General features: G+C 64.5%; 1 protein-coding gene across 2 annotated transcripts in view; it reads left to right on the top strand.

Moving 5' to 3' along the window:
• CELSR2 (cadherin EGF LAG seven-pass G-type receptor 2) overlaps positions 1-16,118 on the top strand; it is a 69,269-nt gene extending 53,151 nt beyond the window's left edge. Inside the window, exons 26-35 of one of the 2 annotated variants that reach the window (XM_039537734.1) lie at positions 1,073-1,185; positions 8,876-8,955; positions 9,643-9,769; positions 10,172-10,294; positions 10,535-10,665; positions 10,801-10,889; positions 11,148-11,318; positions 12,147-12,368; positions 13,451-13,697; positions 14,384-16,118. In XM_039537734.1, coding sequence (XP_039393668.1) covers positions 1,073-1,185; positions 8,876-8,955; positions 9,643-9,769; positions 10,172-10,294; positions 10,535-10,665; positions 10,801-10,889; positions 11,148-11,318; positions 12,147-12,368; positions 13,451-13,697; positions 14,384-14,411 — 1,331 coding nt within the window. In that variant the 3' untranslated portion in view covers positions 14,412-16,118. The remainder of the gene's footprint in view (positions 1-1,072; positions 1,186-8,875; positions 8,956-9,642; positions 9,770-10,171; positions 10,295-10,534; positions 10,666-10,800; positions 10,890-11,147; positions 11,319-12,146; positions 12,369-13,450; positions 13,698-14,383) is intronic. The other variant, XM_039537735.1, reaches the window with a different exon arrangement.
• The last annotated feature ends 892 nt before the right edge of the window (positions 16,119-17,010 follow it).

The following is a 17,010-nucleotide window of genomic DNA, read 5'->3' as shown; positions in this document are numbered from 1 at the left end:
CCCCGCCTCCCTGCTGGGGCTACGTCTGCTCCCACCCAGCCTCCGCTGTCAGCAGCTGGGCAAGGCAGGGAGGGGAGTGCTCTCGGCAGGCTGGGAGGAGCAGGGCGCCCCCGCCCCCCATGCTGGCTGGGAGTTCTGTACTGAGCCCTCACCAACCAGTTATCTAATGTGGATGCCTCTGGAGTTACGGACAGTCCCCTGGGGCATTCCCCTCTGTCTCGCCACCCCAGTGAGCCGGCCTTTGTGGTAGCTGGTCCCTCACCACAGATCACAGCAAGGTTCAGGTCACTCCCAGTCCCAAAGGACCAGTCACTTCCCCCAGCTCTGCTGCACCTTAGATCTCACCCCAAGGACAAGGCTTGCAGCCAATCCTCTAACAAACTATCTACAGAGTTATTAGCTAGGAAAAGGTTACGAGGGTTACTGTCGAGGTTACAGCAGGAAACAGATACACAAATGATTTCCAATCTTAAGTTTCAAAAGGTAATAGAGGCTTCTATGAGAAGCCAGCTGTATGTGTCCTTTAGGGCTAACCCAGGCCAAGCAGCTGGGCAGCTCTTGCTTATGCCTAGAAACACTTGGCCCCCCAGCATCCAAGCAGCACAAAGATCCCAAGTTTATTTTGTTTTGGGGTTTGATCCCCCTCCTGCCATGTGCTCTGAGCTGCAAATCCACTTGCCTGACTCCTCTTCACGGGCACGAGAGAGAACAAATGTCTTTTGTCCTCTCGCTGACGGTACGTAGGGACGTTCCAGTGGCAGGTCTGGTATCCATGGACCTCTTCCGAGGGGCAGGACATCACCTCTTCTTTGGAGCCCAGCCCTTCACATTAGGTAGCATCTCTCTGGGCTGCTGGGTCCCACCGGCACACAGGCTCACAATCCAACCCCTTAGATGTCATCTTGTGATCAGGGATATGGATGTTCTGGGTGAGATTGACGCTGGCAGCTGTTCCCGAGCACTCAGTAAAGACTGATCGCATCCTTCCTGGTCTGAGGGCTCGTGGATTGCTGGCTCCTCAGTACCCTGCCAGGATGGGATGTGAAGAGCCATGCGGCTCCTCTCTTCACAGGGCTGGCCGTGGGACTGGACCCCGAGGGCTACGGGAACCCCGATTTCTGTTGGCTCTCCATCTACGACACACTGGTCTGGAGCTTCGCTGGGCCCATCGCCTTCGCCGTCTCGGTGCGTATGGGGGCAGTGGGGGTCTCGGAGGCTAGTGCATGGGGCTGGGGAGACACAGGGAGGATCAAAGGCCAGCAAGACCAACAGCAGCATGGTCTGTCCTGGACACCCCCCCCAGTACCCCTGCAGTGGTATTTCCCCTCAACTGGCCCGGGCACCCTCCCAGTCCCCCTGCAGTGGTATCTCCCCCCAGCTGAACCAGGCACCCCCCAGTCTCCCTGCAGTGATATCTCCCCCCAGCTGAGCCAGGCACCCTGCCAGCCCCCCTGCAGTGATATCTCCCCCCAGCTGAGCCAGGCACCCTGCCAGCCCCCCTGCAGTGTTATCTCCCCCCAGCTGAGCCAGGCACCCTGCCAGCCCCCCTGCAGTGGTATCTCCCCCCAGCTCACCCAGGCACCCCTGCAGTGGTATCACCCTCACTCACCCTGCAGTGACACTCCCCGCTGGTTTTGTTGCAGTCGGGGTCGAAGCCTTTGCTGACATCACAGTTGCAGGGGGCCGCACATGGGGTGCCCCCAGGGCCGGTTCAACCCATTAGGTGACCTAGGCGGTTGCCTAGGGCGCTAGCATTTGGGGGGCGGCATTTCGGGTCCTTCAGCGGCGACCACGGCGGCCAGATCTTTGGCTGCCCCGATCATCGTCGGCATTTAGGTAGAGGGACTTGGTGTAGGGAGGCGCGGGGAAGGACACCTGCAGCAAGTAAGTGGGGGGCGGTGGAACGCAGGCAGGGGTGGCTCCAGGCATCAGCACGCCAAGCGCGTACTTGGGGCAGCAAGCCACGGGGGGCACTCTGCCGGTTGCCGCGAGGGCGGCAGGCTGGCTCCCTTCGGCGGCTTGCCTGCGGAGGGTCCGCTGGTCCCGCGGCTTCGGCGGACCTCCCGCAGGCCTCCGCAGGCAAGCTGGCTGAAGGCAGCGCCTACCGTGCTTGGGGCGGCAAAATGCCTAGAGCCGCCCCTGCATGCAGGGGAACAGCTCCCCGCCCCAGCTCACCTCTGCTCCGCCTCCTCCCCTGAGCATGCCACCCCGCTCTGCTTCTCTCCCTCCCAGGCTTGTGGTGCCAAACAGCTGATTGGTGCCGCAAGCCTGGGAGGCGGGAGAAGTGGAGCAACGACGGCGTGCTCGGGGAAGAGGCGGAGCGGAGGTGAACTGGGGGGGGGAGCTGCCGCACAGCTCCCCGGGCCGGGGGGAGCTGCCGTAGGGGGAGGTGCCTCAGGGCGGAGTGGGGGAGCTGCCACGGGGCGGGGGTGCCTCAGGGCGGAGGGCTGCCACAGGGCTCAGGGTGGGGGGTGCAAGGTGGAAGTTTCGCTTAGGGCGCGAAACATCATTGCACCCGCCCTGGGTGCCCCCACCACCCCCACGGGCACAGCTGGTCAGTCCTGCACAGAGCAGCGCCAGCTTCATTACCTGCACCCACACTGCACACGCTGCCTCCCCCCCCACACCCTCGCTGAGCACTTGGCACTCACCCATGTGGGCTGCACTTCCCACCCCACACACACTCACTCTAGTTGTTGGAGGGGACTAGGAGTCAGGACTCCTGGATTCTATCCCTGCTTGGGGAGGTGTCTAGTGATTAGAGCAGGATGGTTGGGAGCCAGGACTCTAGGGTTCTTCTTCGAGTGATTGCTCCAATGCATTCCAGTTAGGTGTGCGCGCCGTGCGTGCACGGCATCTCGGAACTTTTTTACCCTAGCAACACCGGCGGGCCGGCTGGCGCCCCCTGGAGTGGCGCCGCTATGGCGCTAAATATATACCCCAGCCGGCCCGTCCGCTCCTCAGTTCCTTCTTCCCGCCCGTGACGGCCAGTTGGAACAGTGGAGCACAGCTTAGCTGACCTCCACTTCCCTAGCTACTCGTAGTTTTTTCTCGTTCTGTTTATAGTGGTAGTTAACTCTGTTTGTTTGTAGTATAGTATAGTGTATTTATTTTACAGGGGTTGGGGTTTATCCCCTTCCCCTCACCCGGGGCCGGGGCCGGTGCCCGGTCCACAGGGTTTTTCTACTGCTCGGCCGGCCACAAGCCGCTGCCGACAAGAGATCTTCTCTTAAGTGCCTCGAGGGATCTTACCTCACAGATAAGTGCCGCGTTTGTGAGGTCCTTAATCCGTGAACAAAGGGGAGCGGGGCTTTCGTTTTGCACAGCTCCTGAGGGAGGCAGCTCTTGCTCCTCCGCTCTCGGCGCCGACCGCTAGTTCGCTTTCACGGCGCGCTCCCTCGGCACCGGACCGCCGGTGCCAACAAGGCCTCCTGGCACCACCGTCACTGACTCCGACGTACTCTCGGCATGGACCTCCCTCCTGGAGGATGAAGGGTTACTCCGGCCAGGCAAGAGCCGTTGAGTCCGGTGCTGGAAAGCTCCCCGGTATGCACCGTGGTCGAGCTCGCCCGGAAGCTGCGTCCGAGCCGCTTGCTCCGCAGCCGAGCGCTACGCTCCGTCGGAGCGTCCGGCACCGATGTCTGCCGCGGCACCGACGATATCCGCACCTTTCACTCCGGCCAGGCAAGTGCCGTTGAGTCCGGTGCTGGAAAGCACCCCGGTACAGACCGTGGTCGAGCTCGCCTGGAAGCTGCGTCCGGGCCGCCTGCTCCGCAGTCGAGCGCGATGTTCAGTCGGATCGCCCGGCACCGGTGTCTGCCGCGGCACCGGCAGTATCCACACCGTTCGCTCCGGCCAGGCAAGGGCCGGCAAGTCCAGTGCTGGAAAGCTCCCCGGTACGGACCGTGGTCGAGCTCGCTCTGACGATGCGTCCAAGCCGCCTGCTCCGTAGCTGAGCGCGATGCTCCGTCGGATCGCCCGGCACCGATGTCCGCCGCGGCACCATCAATGTCTGCACCATTAACTCCGGCCAGGCAAGGGCCGTCGAGTCCGGTGCCGGAAAGCTCCCCAGTACGGGCCGTGGTCGAGCTCGCCCTGAAGCGGCGTCTGAGCCGCCTGCTCCGTAGCCAAGCACTATGCTCCATCGGGACGCCCGGCACCGATGTCTACCGCGGCACCGACAATGCCCGCACCGTTAACTCCGGCCAGGCGAAGGCCGTCGAGTCTGGTGCTGGAACGCTCCCCGGTACGGGCCGTGGTTGCGCTCGCTATGAAGCTGCATCCGGGGTGCCAGCTATGGTCGAGCTCACTGTTCCCTCCACGCCGGGGACAGTGTCCACGGCGAGGGGGCTGATTGCAACGGCAGCATCTACGCTGCCGCAACCCCCGGCACCGCCGGGGGGGGTTGCATAGTCGATGGGCAAGCCTGCCTTCATCAGGACACCCTACCTCGGCACTGCACAGCGGCACCGTTCAGGGTCGCGGTCCCGCAGATGTTCTCGGTCCCGTCACCGATCTAGGTCTCGGCACCGTTCTCCATGTTGGTACCAGTAGTGCTCGCGGCACCGGGCAGCGTCCCGTTCGCCGGTCCGGGACACTCAGCACCGATCGAGCCCCGGGCACCGGGGCACTCGTGGCCACTCCTGATTATCGAGCCTCGCTCCTTCGGTCGACCGCCCGGCACAGCTTCGGTGGCAGGTCCCGTTCTCGGTACCAGTCGATCTACCGGTACCGATCCCCGGTGCCGCATCGAGCGACGTCAGTTACAGACGGTGACTCTCCCAAGAGCTTGCTGCTCCTCCAGGGCCATCCAGCCGCGCAGACAGTGTCGCCCCGCAGTCACTTCATGCGCGGCACTCTGTTTTCCGATGTGCCCTCCAAGGTCTTCCAGGAGGCCTATTAGTGGTCATTCTGGACGCCACAGGTACTACCGCGCCAGAGGCGTGCGGTGATCCCATCTCGCTCCATTCCCTCCGAGCTCTGGGGGCCAGAGGTGACAATTAGTTGTCCCCGTCCGACCGGTTCAAAGCAACCCCCGGTTCGGCACCAGGCTCCCAGATCCCGCCGGATCAGGAGGTTGTCCAGGAGTTCGAGCCCACACAGGACCCGCTTGTCCCGGGGCCTTTCTTCTTCCTCCTCCCCACATGAGGCGGGGGCAGGAATATACCCCTCCGGCCCTCCTCTAATCAAAACGCAACCAGCCGCTGAATCCAAGAGCCTGGGCGTGTGGTCTTACCGGGCCATACGATGTACCCGGAGGGGGCCCTGCGCCTTCGTGTAGCGCACCAGCAAGCCCTGCTTATCCGCTACTGTGGATGGCGGTGGGCAAATTTACAGAGTCGGTTCTTCGGAACTCCCGTCACGAGTTTGATGCTCTCCTGCAGCAAAAGACGGAGCTGGAGAGAGCTTCCCTCCAGGCCTCGTTGGACGCAGCTGACTCCGCTGCCATGACTCTGACCTCGGGTGTTGCCACGCGGCGTGTTTCAGGGCTCCAGTTATCGAGCCTTCTCTCGCGGCTGCAGCCCGCTATACAGATCTGGCCCTTCAATGGTACAGGCCTGTTCTCTGACAACGCTGGCCCTAGGCTGCTGAACCTAAAGGGCAGCAGGGTCACTTTGCTCTCTCTCGGCATGCACACGCCGGTGATTCAGCGCCGACGTTTCCGTCCCCAACCTCCACTCTTACCCTACGCCTGGGCAAGGTCGGGACATGACCAGCGGGCGTGGCTTACACGGTCATGGCCACCATTCCGCACCCCAAAGGAGCCGGAATTAGGGTCCTTCTGACCACCAATGGGGCAAAAGCCTGCCCATCCTCGCCCCTCTTAAGGACCCCTCTCACGAGCGATTCCTCTGGCAAGAGGTGCGGACGCTCCTCCTCATCGGAGCTATACAGGAGGTAACTAAGGGCGAATCCTATTCCCCTAAGCGAAGGGAGGTCTCAGACCCATCCTAGGCCTGCAGGAACTCAACAAGTCACGATGCAGTTGAGTTCCACATGGTACCCAGGGCGACCGTCATCCCATCCTGGGATCCCGGAGGCTGGTACGCCGCCCTCGATATGAAGGGCACGTGTTTTTCACGTTGTCTGTCTCTTCCACTCCGAAGGTACCCTCGGTTTGGGGCCTACCATCGTCATTCCCAGTATACGGCCCTCCCGGTTGGCCTCTATACAGCCCAGGGGTATTCAAGGTGCATGGCTGTAAGTCGCCACCTTTCTTCACCACCGTCTGATACACGTTCTCCGTGTCTAGACGAGTGGCCCATTCGAAGAACCCCCAGGCCCAAAGTACCAGTCATATGGGCATCGACACGAACCTATTCCTGTGTCTAGGCCGGATGATCACTAGTAAAATCCACTCTGATTCCCATACGGGGAAAGGGATTCGTTGGGACCGCCCCGGACTCCGGACTCGCCAGAGCCTGCTTCCATCAGCCTTGGTTTCAGGCGGGGGTAACAATTGTACAAGGTCGACGGACCTTCCCGACAGCTTGGGCTCGCCCTTGCCTCGGTTTCCTGAGTCACATGGCTGTCTACATGTTTGCAGCCAAACATACCAGGCTTCACCTCTGTTCACTTCAATCGTGGCTCACCTGGGTGTGCCACGCGGGCAGAGGTGGCATACTCGTGGTCGTCTCGTTCCCCCCGAGCAGCCTAGGCTCCCTCAACCGGGAGTCGGCGTCCTCCCCGGTGTATCCGGGGTTGCTGTTTCATTCACCCCTCGGGGTCCCTCATGACAGACAGCCCATCTCTCGGCTGGGTGCGCACCTGGTGTAGTTTCGCACTCACGGCCTTCGGTCAGCGCAAGGCCTGGCCTTCCACATCAATGTCCGAGAGCTGAGAACAGTCTGCCTTGTGTACCAGGCAATTCAGCTGGCGGATCGTCTCAGCAGATCCTTCCTGTCTCACAAGTGGTGGTTTCCTCCCGTCTTTATCTATTCCGTTTCCAGAAGTGGGTCTTCCCCCGCATAGCCTTCCTCGCTCTCGCGAGAACGGAAAGAGAGAGAGGAACTCTCCTCGTTCCAAGGCCTCTCCCCAGGCTCGGTCTTGGAGGATTTCCTGAGGCTGTGGGTCGGCCATCTGCCGTCCGCTGTCCACTCTCCCCGCTGGTTCACGAGGTCCTGCTTCAACTCTGCAGGGACAGAGTGCCCCTGATCGGGATCGCTCCAGTGTAACCTGGGCAGCGCTGACACACCCTGTTGCTACACCTGTCGGTAGCAACCCTCTTGGCACAGACCCCATGACGCGAAATCGCGACAACCTTCACCACCCGGTCGTATGATTCCGGCACCTCACAGCAGGACTCCTGCGTGGCTAAACCGATCCGAGTTACGTTGTTCGGCCTCGGTTCTGCGACATTCTCCGGGGTGGTAGACAATCGTCCATTCGGTTCAAGTATCTAGCCGAGTGGAAGCGTTTCTCATACTGCTCCGAAACGCGTGATGTTTCTCCCGCCAAGATCCCGCTCCATTCCATCTGGTTCCTCAGGGCTTGGAGCGTTTATACAACTCCCCATTGGGGCCCCGCCATTAACCTGACTCTTTATTCTGGTTCTGCCCAGTTTTACAACTGCCCTATTCAAGCCAATGTCAACATGCTCCTTGAAATACTGTGTTCCTCAAGGGCAAGGGCAGTTATAACCGCGTCCGACCTGCCTCCTTGCGGAGGTGTCTGCCTTTTATATCTACCGGGATATCTTCCTTCTGGTGGAGAGCAACAATTGCCCTCCTTTGACATCCGTAGGGCGTCTGCAATCTATATCTAGCAGGCAGAGCCCGCTTGTAACGCCCCCAAAACCTTCATCGTCCCGCCATACCGGACGAAGGGCATACCTGTCTCCTCCTAGAGGATTTCATCTTCAATGATGTTGTGCATACGCACCTCCAGTGTTTTGGCCCATGTTCCATAGCGCCACCTGACTGCACATTCCGCCAGGGCTCAGGCTTCTCTGCGGCCTTCCTGGCTCACATACCCTTCCAGGGGATGTGTCATGCTACTACCTGGTCCTCTATCCGGACCAGTGCTTCTTTGGTCCAGCAGTCCAGAGCTGATGCAGCCTTTGGCTTAGCAGTTTGCATTCTGCGACATCTACCTCCGACCCCACCGCCTAGGTAAGGCTTGGGAATCACCTAACTGGAATGCATTGGAGCAATCACTCGAAGAAGAAAAGACGGTTACTCACCTGTAGTAACTGTTGTTCTTCGAGATGTGTTGCTCCTATCCATTCCAGACCCGCCCTCCTTCCCCACTGTCGGAGTAGCCGGCAAGAAGGAACTGAGGAGCGGACGGGCCGGCTGGGGTATATATTTAGGGCCATAGTGGCGCCACTCCAGGGGGCGCCAGCCGGCCCGCCGGTGTTGCTAGGGTAAAAAAGTTCCGAGATGCCGTGCACGCGCGGCGCGCACACCTAACTGGAATGGATTGGAGCAACACATCTCGAAGAACAACAGTTACTACAGGTGAGTAACCATCTTTTCTCTTCCCAGGCATGCCACTAACTTTCTGTTTGACCTGGGACAGGCCCCTTTGCCTCTCAGTGCCTCAGTTTTCCCACTGAGGTCCCCTGCTGGGGAGAGCCATGAGGGGCGAGGGAAGGGCCCGGGCCATGCAGACCTGCTGCTCTCCCTCCCACTGGCCTCCAGACTCCTCCTGTCATGCGGGGCCAGGAAGGGAACCCCCCTACCATGGATTCCTTGTAAGTGTCCCAGACCAGGGCTCTGACCTGGGGGCTGCTTCCTGTGGCTCATGCCGGTACAGCCGCATCCCCCCTTCTGCCTTGGGCTCTGCACTATGGCCACTTGGGCAGACTGTGGGGAGGGGCAGGGGGGCCCCGGGCCCTGCCTCCAGCTGCTGACCCACCCTCTCCCCCCTGTAGACGAGCGTCTTCCTCCATGTCCTGGCCACCAAAGCCGCCTGCCTGGCCCAGGAGCGGGGCTTCGAGAAGAGGGGCCCAGTGTGAGTCTTCCCCCTCCCCCTGCCCCCCTAGTGCCTGGCACACTGTGGCAGAGCTGGGCAGCCCTGGCTGGCGGGGCAGCACGGGAAGTGCTGACTGAGGCCTGCTCCCAGGGGGAGGGAACCTGGGAAGTGTTTCTTTGGGGGGGCAGCTCTGCTGGGGGAACAGCCCCTACCCCCTCAGTGTGTGCTGCAGGGGTGGGTGTGGGGCGTTGTGGGGGAAGGGGGGCTGTATTGTGCAGTGGGGTCTGTAGGTAGCAGTTTGGGTGTGGGGGTTGGTGGGGTGGGCAGGGAAGTGGTCGGTGCAGGCGGGGTTGGTGTGGGCAGGGGAGGGGTTGGCATGGGTGGGGTTGCTGGGGTGGTGGGGGAGAGGATGGCACGGGCAGGGTCGGTGTGGGCATGGGCAGGAGGGGTCAGCAAGGGCGGGGTTGGTGTGGGGGTGCGTGGGGAGGTTGGCCCGGGCGAGGTTGGTGTGGGGGCAGGTGAGGGAGGGGTTGGCATGGGTGGAGTTGCTGGGGTGGGTGAGGGGATGGCATGGGCAGGGTCGGTGTGGGGGTGGGTAGGGGAGGGGTTGGCCCGGGCGGGGTTGGTGTGGGGGCAGGTGAGGGAGGGGTTGGTGTGGGTGGGGGAGGGGTCGGTACAGGCGGGGTTGGCATCTCTGGCCTGGCCTGACCCCTCTGCCCGGCGCAGGTCGGGGCTGCGGGCGGCATTCCTGGTGCTGCTGCTGGTTAGCGTGACATGGCTCCTGGCCCTGCTCTCCGTCAACAGCGACTCCATCCTCTTCCACTACCTCTTTGCCGGCTTCAACTGCCTCCAGGTACAGTGGGACAGGGGGCGGGGCCTTCCCCCAGGATGGGTGGGGCCTTTTCCCCAGCGGGGGCAGGGGTCTCCCCAGTTTGGCCCAGGAGCCGAGCCTGAGTAGAGGTGGCCCGGAGGCCCCTGCAGCCCTGCGTGGCCCTGTTGGCCCAGAGCCGGCCTCACACCATGGTGCTGGGGGGATTGCGCTGACAGCTGGGGGGGATCTGGGCCTGGCGCAGAGATCCCCTCTGGAGGAGCCCTGTGCGGGCCCCTGCCCCCAGAGCCATCATCCCCCAGCAGGAAGCGTGGCAGCACATCGGGGCAGGGGGCCTGGCTCATGGACTCCCCCCAGGTCCATTCGGGTCCCCTGGCCCAGCTCAGCCCTGGCGGGCTCTGACCTGCCCCTCGCATCCTCCCTCAGGGTCCCTTTATCTTCCTCGCCTGCATCGTCTTCAGCAAGGACGTGAGGAAGGCTCTGAAATTCAGCTGCAGCAAGAAGCACAGCACAGACCCCGAGCTCACCACCAAATCCACCCTGACTGCGGTGAGTGCCGGCCCCACACAGCCGGAGTAACTGTGCCTCAGCTTGGCTCTCTGTCCTGGGTGGCGTCATCTTTACCAGGGCTGGGCTGGCAGGGGCTGCGGGTCAGGAGTGAGGGGCACCGGCAGAGGTGGAGGACCCCAGGGCTGAGGTGCTGGGGGAGGGGCAGCATGCTGAGTGGGAAGTGTCAGAAGAAGCAGTGACTCATTGTCCACCCCCCTGTTCTCTGCCCCCCACCCCCAGGCCTACAACTGCAACAACACATATGTGGCCGGCCGGCTGTACCACACACCCTTTGGCGCCTCCACGGGCTCCCTGTACAGCATCGTGCACTCCGGCAAGAGCCAGCACAGCTACATCCCCTTCGTGCTCAGGTACCACCCGCCCTGCCAGGGCCCTCTGGCCCTCCTAGAGACCCCCTGGGTCAGCGCTGGGCCGGGGGGTGGGGGCTCGAGAGCCCAGTGTGGCCGGGCCCTGTGTAGCTCTAGCGTCCCGGCCGTGTTTTGCAGGGAAGAGTCCGGACTGAAGAGCTGCCAGGTGCCCAGCGGGCAGACGGACACCGGTGCCCACTTCCTGGAGGCCACGGACCAGCCGAATGGTGAGGAGGGGTGGAACGGTGCTGCCCTCTGCTGGGCGACGCAGGGCGAGCGGCTAGCGACAGCACACCGGGGCGGGGGGGGGTGGCGATTGGCTCAGGGGCAGAACAGGGGTGTCTGGAGCCTGGCACCAGGATCCACCTCCTGGCTATGCCCTAGGCTGGGAGGGGCCCTGCAGGCCAGTGGCCCGCTGTGGGGAGCTGGGGGCTAGGGGCAGGGCACGGGCACCGTGCTGAGCTCTCTGTGTGACCCTGCCCCAGAACACGACACGGACTCGGACAGCGACCTGTCCCTGGAGGACGACCAGAGCGGCTCCTATGCCTCCACCCACTCCTCGGACAGTGAGGACGAGGCGTTCCCGGGGGAGCCCTGCTGGGAGAACCTGCTGGGCCCCCCCAGTGAGAAGCTGCTGCCACACAGCGCCCCCAAAGGTAACGTCGGGACCTGGGGGCTGCCCACAGGGGAGGGAGCAGCCCCCACAGAGGGCAGCCCCCACAGAGCAGCCCAGGAGCCCCATTCTGGGAGGGGAGGTGGGTAAGCAGTGGGGCTTGGCAGCGCCCTGCTCTCCTGGCTAGCACCTTTCCACCCCTGCCCTGGCTGTCCTGTTACCCCGGGTGCCTGCCTCACGCTGGGTGCTGCCCTCCCCTCGCCTGCCCCACACCGGGTGCTGCCCTCCCCTCGCCTGCCCACCTCCCCCACACCGGGTGCTGCCCTCCCCTCGCCTTCCCACCTCCCCCACGCCGGGTGCTGCCCTCCCCTCGCCTGCCCACCTCCCCCACGCCGGGTGCTGCCCTCCCCTCGCCTTCCCACCTCCCCCACGCCGGATGCTGCCCTCCCATCGCCTGCCCACCTTCCCCCTTCGGGTGCTGCCCTCCCCTCGCCTACCCCACGCCGGGTGCTGCCCTCCCTTCGCCTACCCCACACCGGGTGCTGCCCTCCCCTCGCCTGCCCCACGCCAGGCGCCTGCCCTCCCCTCGCCTGCCCCATGCCAGGCGCCTGCCCTCCCCTCACCTGCCCCACATCGGGTGCTGCCCTCCCTTCACCTGCCCCACGCTGGGTGCCTGCCCTCCCCTCGCCGGATGCTTCCCTCTCCTCCCCTGCCCTCCCCTCACCTGCCCACATCAGGTGCCTGCCCCATGCCGGGCTCCTGCCCCATGCTGAGTGCTGCCCTCCCTTCGCCTGCCCAGCGTGAGCAGGAGCGGCCCCGGGGTGATGGGGAGCTGGCTCTGGGGTCCCCGGCTTACTGTGCTCTCCCCCAGCGGATAACTTGCTGGCCCACGGCAAGCCCTACTGGCCGGGGGAGTTTGTGACCACAGCCAGCGAGAGTGACGGACACACCGGTCCCGAGACGCTGCGGGTGGAGCCAGCCGCGGAGCAGGTGTGGCTGGGACCCCCGGAAGAGGCACCCAGGGAGAACGGGGAGGCCCTGGACAAGAACATGCTGGTTCCACTACCCAACCCCACTGCCCAGCCCCAGAAAGGTAAGCGGGGAACCCAGCACCCCCCCACCCCAGGGTTGGGGTCCAGCCAGGGCCGGCTCCAGATCCCAGCGCGGCAAGCACGCGCGTGGGGCGGCCCTTTCCCGGGGGGGCGGCAGGCTGGGCCGGCGGTCCTGCCGCAGTCATGCCTGCGGGAGGTCCACCGGAGCCCCGGGACGACCGGACCTGCCGCAGGCATGACTGCGGACGGTTCGCTGGTCCCGCGGCTCGGCTGGACCTCCCGCAGGCACGCCTGCGGCAGCTGAAGCGGAGCCGCCGGACCTGCGAACCGTCCGCAGCCGCAGGAGGTCCAGCCGAGCCGCGCGACCAGCGGACCCTCTGCAGTAATGCCCGCGGGAGGTCTGCTGCTCCCGCGGCTCCAGGGCGCCTCCCGCGCATGACTGCTTGGGGCGGCCAAAAAGGTAGAGCCGCCCCTGGGTCCAGCACTGCACTGCAAGGCTGGCGGAAGGGTGCTGTGCGGGGCAGGGGTCCTCCACAGATACTACTGAGTGGGGGTGGGGTGCTCCAGGGGCTAGAGGGTCCTTAGAGCTTCCCCTATAGACACGGCAGAGCCTGGCATGGCTTCTCCATGCCTTCGCCGGGTGGCACTGGACCAGCATGGCAGCTGGTGGTCGCAGGCTCCTGCCAGGCCGGGGCTGACCAATGCTGCAGAGAGGCAGGCGCTGCAGGTGAGGCAAGCCTGGCAAAGCCACAGGAACTGCTCTGGCCCCGCTGGCTGCAGGATCTGGGAGCCCAGGCTGGATGGGCCGGCTCTGCTCCCATGGGGCAATTCCTCCATCTGCAGCGCGGCACAGGGCGCCTGCCCGGGACAGGAACCGGGAGGGTCCCCCTCACCTTTGCTGCAAGCCCCTCCCATCTCCCCCTGCCCCACCTCACGACCCCTCCCATCTGTTCCCACCTGGCCTCACGGCCCCTCCCATCTCCCCCCGCCCCGGCCTCGTGGCCCCTCCCATCCGTCCCCGCCCCAGCTGCCTGGGCCCGCTCCATCTTCTTCCCCAGCCTCACGGCTCCCCCTCCAACTCCCCCCACCCTGGCCTCACCCCCCACCCCATCTCCCCCCGCAGGGATCCTGAAGAAGAAGTGCCTCCCCACCATCAGCGAGAACAGCCTCCGCCCTGTACCCAGCGAGCTCTCGGCCCCCCCGCCGGGCATGGTGGCATCGCGTGGCTCCTCGACGGGCAGCGAGGGCAGCCGGGGGGGCAGGGTTCTTCCGCGCCCCCGCCAGACGCTGCAGGAGCAGCTCAACGGGGTGATGCCCATCGCCATGAGCATTAAGGCCGGCACGGTGGATGAGGACTCCTCCGGCTCCGAGTGAGTAGGTGCCCGGGGCCGAGCCTGCTGCCAAGGTCCTGCCTGGAGACCCTCCGGATCCAGCAGGGCAGGGGCAGACCACTATCCCGGCCTGCCACTGACCTCTCCTGGCACCCACCTGCAGGGCAGTCAGTGCCACAGCCCTGCCTGGGATCTGGCTGTGGGGGGAGGCTGTGGAGCTGCTCCCTCGGCACCCCAACCTCCCCCCCCCCCACGCTGAGTCAACCTCCATCACCCCAGGAGGTGATGTGCCCATTCAAACCAGCCAGGCTCCACCTCCCCAGATGGCTCCTCCCCTGGCCTAGTGTCCCCATGGCTCTGCCCTCACTCTGGGCCCGGATTCTGCCCCCCCCGCCGGGACGAGTCCCAAGTGCTGGACTGGGCTGTGGGGCCGAAGCCTCAGTTCCCCCCATCGCCAATTCCATGTGGGGTTCGGCCACCCCCTGCGAGTCACAGGATGGGCTGAGCTGTCCCCAGCCGCTGGGAGCCTGCCGCACCCCGAGCAGTCGGCCAGGGGCTTGGCCCAGCGCTCCAAGCTGGGAGTTTGGGGCTGCAAGGGGGCAGAGCCGATTCAGGGTGTGGGGGAAGAACCTGCCGGGGCGCTCGCCTGCTCTAACTTCTCCGCTGCCTTCTCCACTCACACTAACCCCCCCTCTCCTCTCTGTCTCCTGCCCCCAACCACCCAGATTTCTGTTCTTTAATTTCCTTCATTAACATGCGCGCCACGTGGCTCTGCCGCCCGCCTGGCCAGCCTGCTGGGGGCCCGGCCCAGCTGCTCATGACCATACGTCTGTGTGTTTGTTCCCCCCCCACCCCCCTTCGGTCTGTGTCTGATCACTGAGCAGGAGCGACGAGACCTCCATCTGAGCGGCCCCCGGGGCCCAGCCGACAGGGCCCCTCTGCCCCGGGGGCCAGCCACCAGCCAATGGGGCCCCCGCTGTCCCAGCCCGGGGGACCAGCCGCCAGCTAATGGGGCCCCTCCATCCTGGGGACCAGCCGCCAGCTGCCAGGGTCCCTCTGCCCTGGGGCCAACCGACAGGGCCCCTCTGCCCCGGGAACCAGCCGATTGGGCCCCTCCATCCTCGGGACCAGCCGCCAGCTGGGGACTCTCCATCCTGGGGAGCAGCTGCCAACTGATGGGGACCCTCTGCCCTGGGACCGAGCCGACAGGGCCCCTTTGCCTTGGGGACCAGATGATGGGGTCCCTCCATCCCAGGGACCAGCCGACAGCTGATAGGGCCCCTTTGCCCCAGGAACCAGCTGCCAACAGACGAGGCCCCTCTGCCCTGGGGAAGAGATGATGAGGTCCCTCCATCCTAGGGACCAGCCGCCAGCTGACGGGGCCCCTGTGCCCTGGGCACCAGCTGATGGGGCCCCCCCACCTGGGGCACAAGCTGCACCACCCCACGCTCCTGCCAGGTGCCCCACTGGCTCGTCACCGAGGCGCGAAAGGACCCAGGGCGCCTCCTCGACCTGCCAGGGTTTTTGTGACCAATGCAGCCCCCTGCTGGCCGGTGCTGTGCGGGGCAGGGGGCCAGGACCATGAACGTACTTGACCGGCTGCACTTTGGCTCCTGGTGAACGCACTGAGCCCCACGCTGGCCACGCACTGAGCCCCACGCTGGCCACGCCACAGCCACGCCACAGCCAGTGGCAGATATTGCCCTGCAGACCCGCTCACGATGGGGCTGGGTGCCTGGGGCATGGCCCTGGCTTGAGTGCCACTGGGCCCCTGTGCTGGTGGCCCCTATTCTGCCCCCCCCCAAACCGCCCTGGGGTTGGTCATTGCCACATGGGGCTGCCTGGCAGAGGGCCAAGTGCCCCAGCTACTGCTGGGCAGGCTGTGTACTCAGCGTCTCTGGCCCAGACCCCAGGGAATCTCACTGTGGCCCCCCCGCCCCCAAGGCCTGACCAGGTGTGGGAACATGAGCGGGGACTGGGCTGGCCCCACAGTGAACCGGCCCCAGGCCTGAACACACTGCCATGGTGATGCTGAGCCTGGAACGTGCCTGCGTCTCCCGTGCTGGCACAGTGCTGCATGGCGTGCCCATTCCGTGCCCAGCAGTGCTGCTATGATGCCCTGGGGATCAGGGCACGGTGCGGGTGGCTGGGGGGTGGCTTTGCAGAGCATCTGGGGCAGCTGGGTGAGAGAAGGGCCCCACTGACAGGGCCACATTCTGCACCTGTGGCAAGCGACAGCAGCAGTCCCCAGCTCGGCAGGATGGGCCAGGTGCCCATGGCGGGGCCAGGAAAGACACTCCTGGACTGCTATAGGCTCAAGCCCTTAAAGCCGGCTACACTGGCAAGGTTGCCAGGCCCCCATTGGCAGCGCCAGGCCCTTAGCCAAGGCTGATGGGGGAGATGAGATCCCTGCTGCCACGTCAGCCAGGCTGCGATTATTGTGGGACACACACACACACCCCCGACGCTGAGTGAATGAGGGGCTCCCACGCCACTGGGCGAGGGCCTTGCCACGCCTGCCTTTCTGCCTCAACGCCTTCGTTTTCTACGCCCCCTGCCAGCACTGGCCCAGGGGGCACCCACCAGGACTTTTGGAAAGTGCTTTTTGATACGTGTCCCCAGCCCCTGGGCCACGCCCGGCCTGTCTCTGCTGCAGGTAGATGGGGAGGTGCTGGGTGGGGGAGGAAGGGGGAGCGGACACATGACGCCGCTGTTGACTCTGGTGTAATTGTTAATTTGATGGCGCTTGCTGGATGCTTTTTTATTTAAAGAACCAGCCTGACTCTGGGCTCGTGTGCTGCAGTGTCATTCCACAGCAGGGTTTCAGCCGGGGGGGGGGAGTGGGGGGCAAGGGATCTGGGGGCACCCTGTGTGGGACACCGTTCTCTGGGGCAGGCCCTCAGCCCCTCCCAGAGCTGCACAAAGGAGGCCCCCCAACCTGCTGGGTGCTCACCGCAGTGCCCAGGTCAGCGAGGGGGCTGCGGGTTTGAACCCTTCCTGGGTTTTTATTTGTAAAGCTGCAGCTTGGTCCTGCTGCTGCTAAAATCCTCCCCCCACCGAGCGAGGTCCCGCACCCCCCGGCAGGCACTGAAGGGCTGAGCTGTCGGGGGTCTCAGGAGGGGCACGGTCCCACCCGTGGGGGCTGGAGAATCAGTTATTGAGAGTGGCAAGAATCCCAGATCACACCTCAGGGGCTTGACCAGCCCCATGGCCAGGCTGGGCAGGAGCTGGGCTGGGTGCAGCTGGGCAGGGCCCAACCACTGGGCGTTAAGGGGGAGCTGTCCTGTGCCATGAGACCGGCCACGCCCCACTGCAGGCCAGCGGCATTGCCCTTGTGTGCTGCCCCAAGGAT

The sequence above is a fragment of the Mauremys reevesii genome, linkage group 4 (genome assembly GCF_016161935.1).
Source record: "Mauremys reevesii isolate NIE-2019 linkage group 4, ASM1616193v1, whole genome shotgun sequence".
NCBI classification, from domain to species: Eukaryota; Metazoa; Chordata; order Testudines; family Geoemydidae; genus Mauremys; species Mauremys reevesii.
Note: the sequence above shows the minus strand (reverse complement) of the source record. Positions and strands in the feature narration are given on the sequence as shown.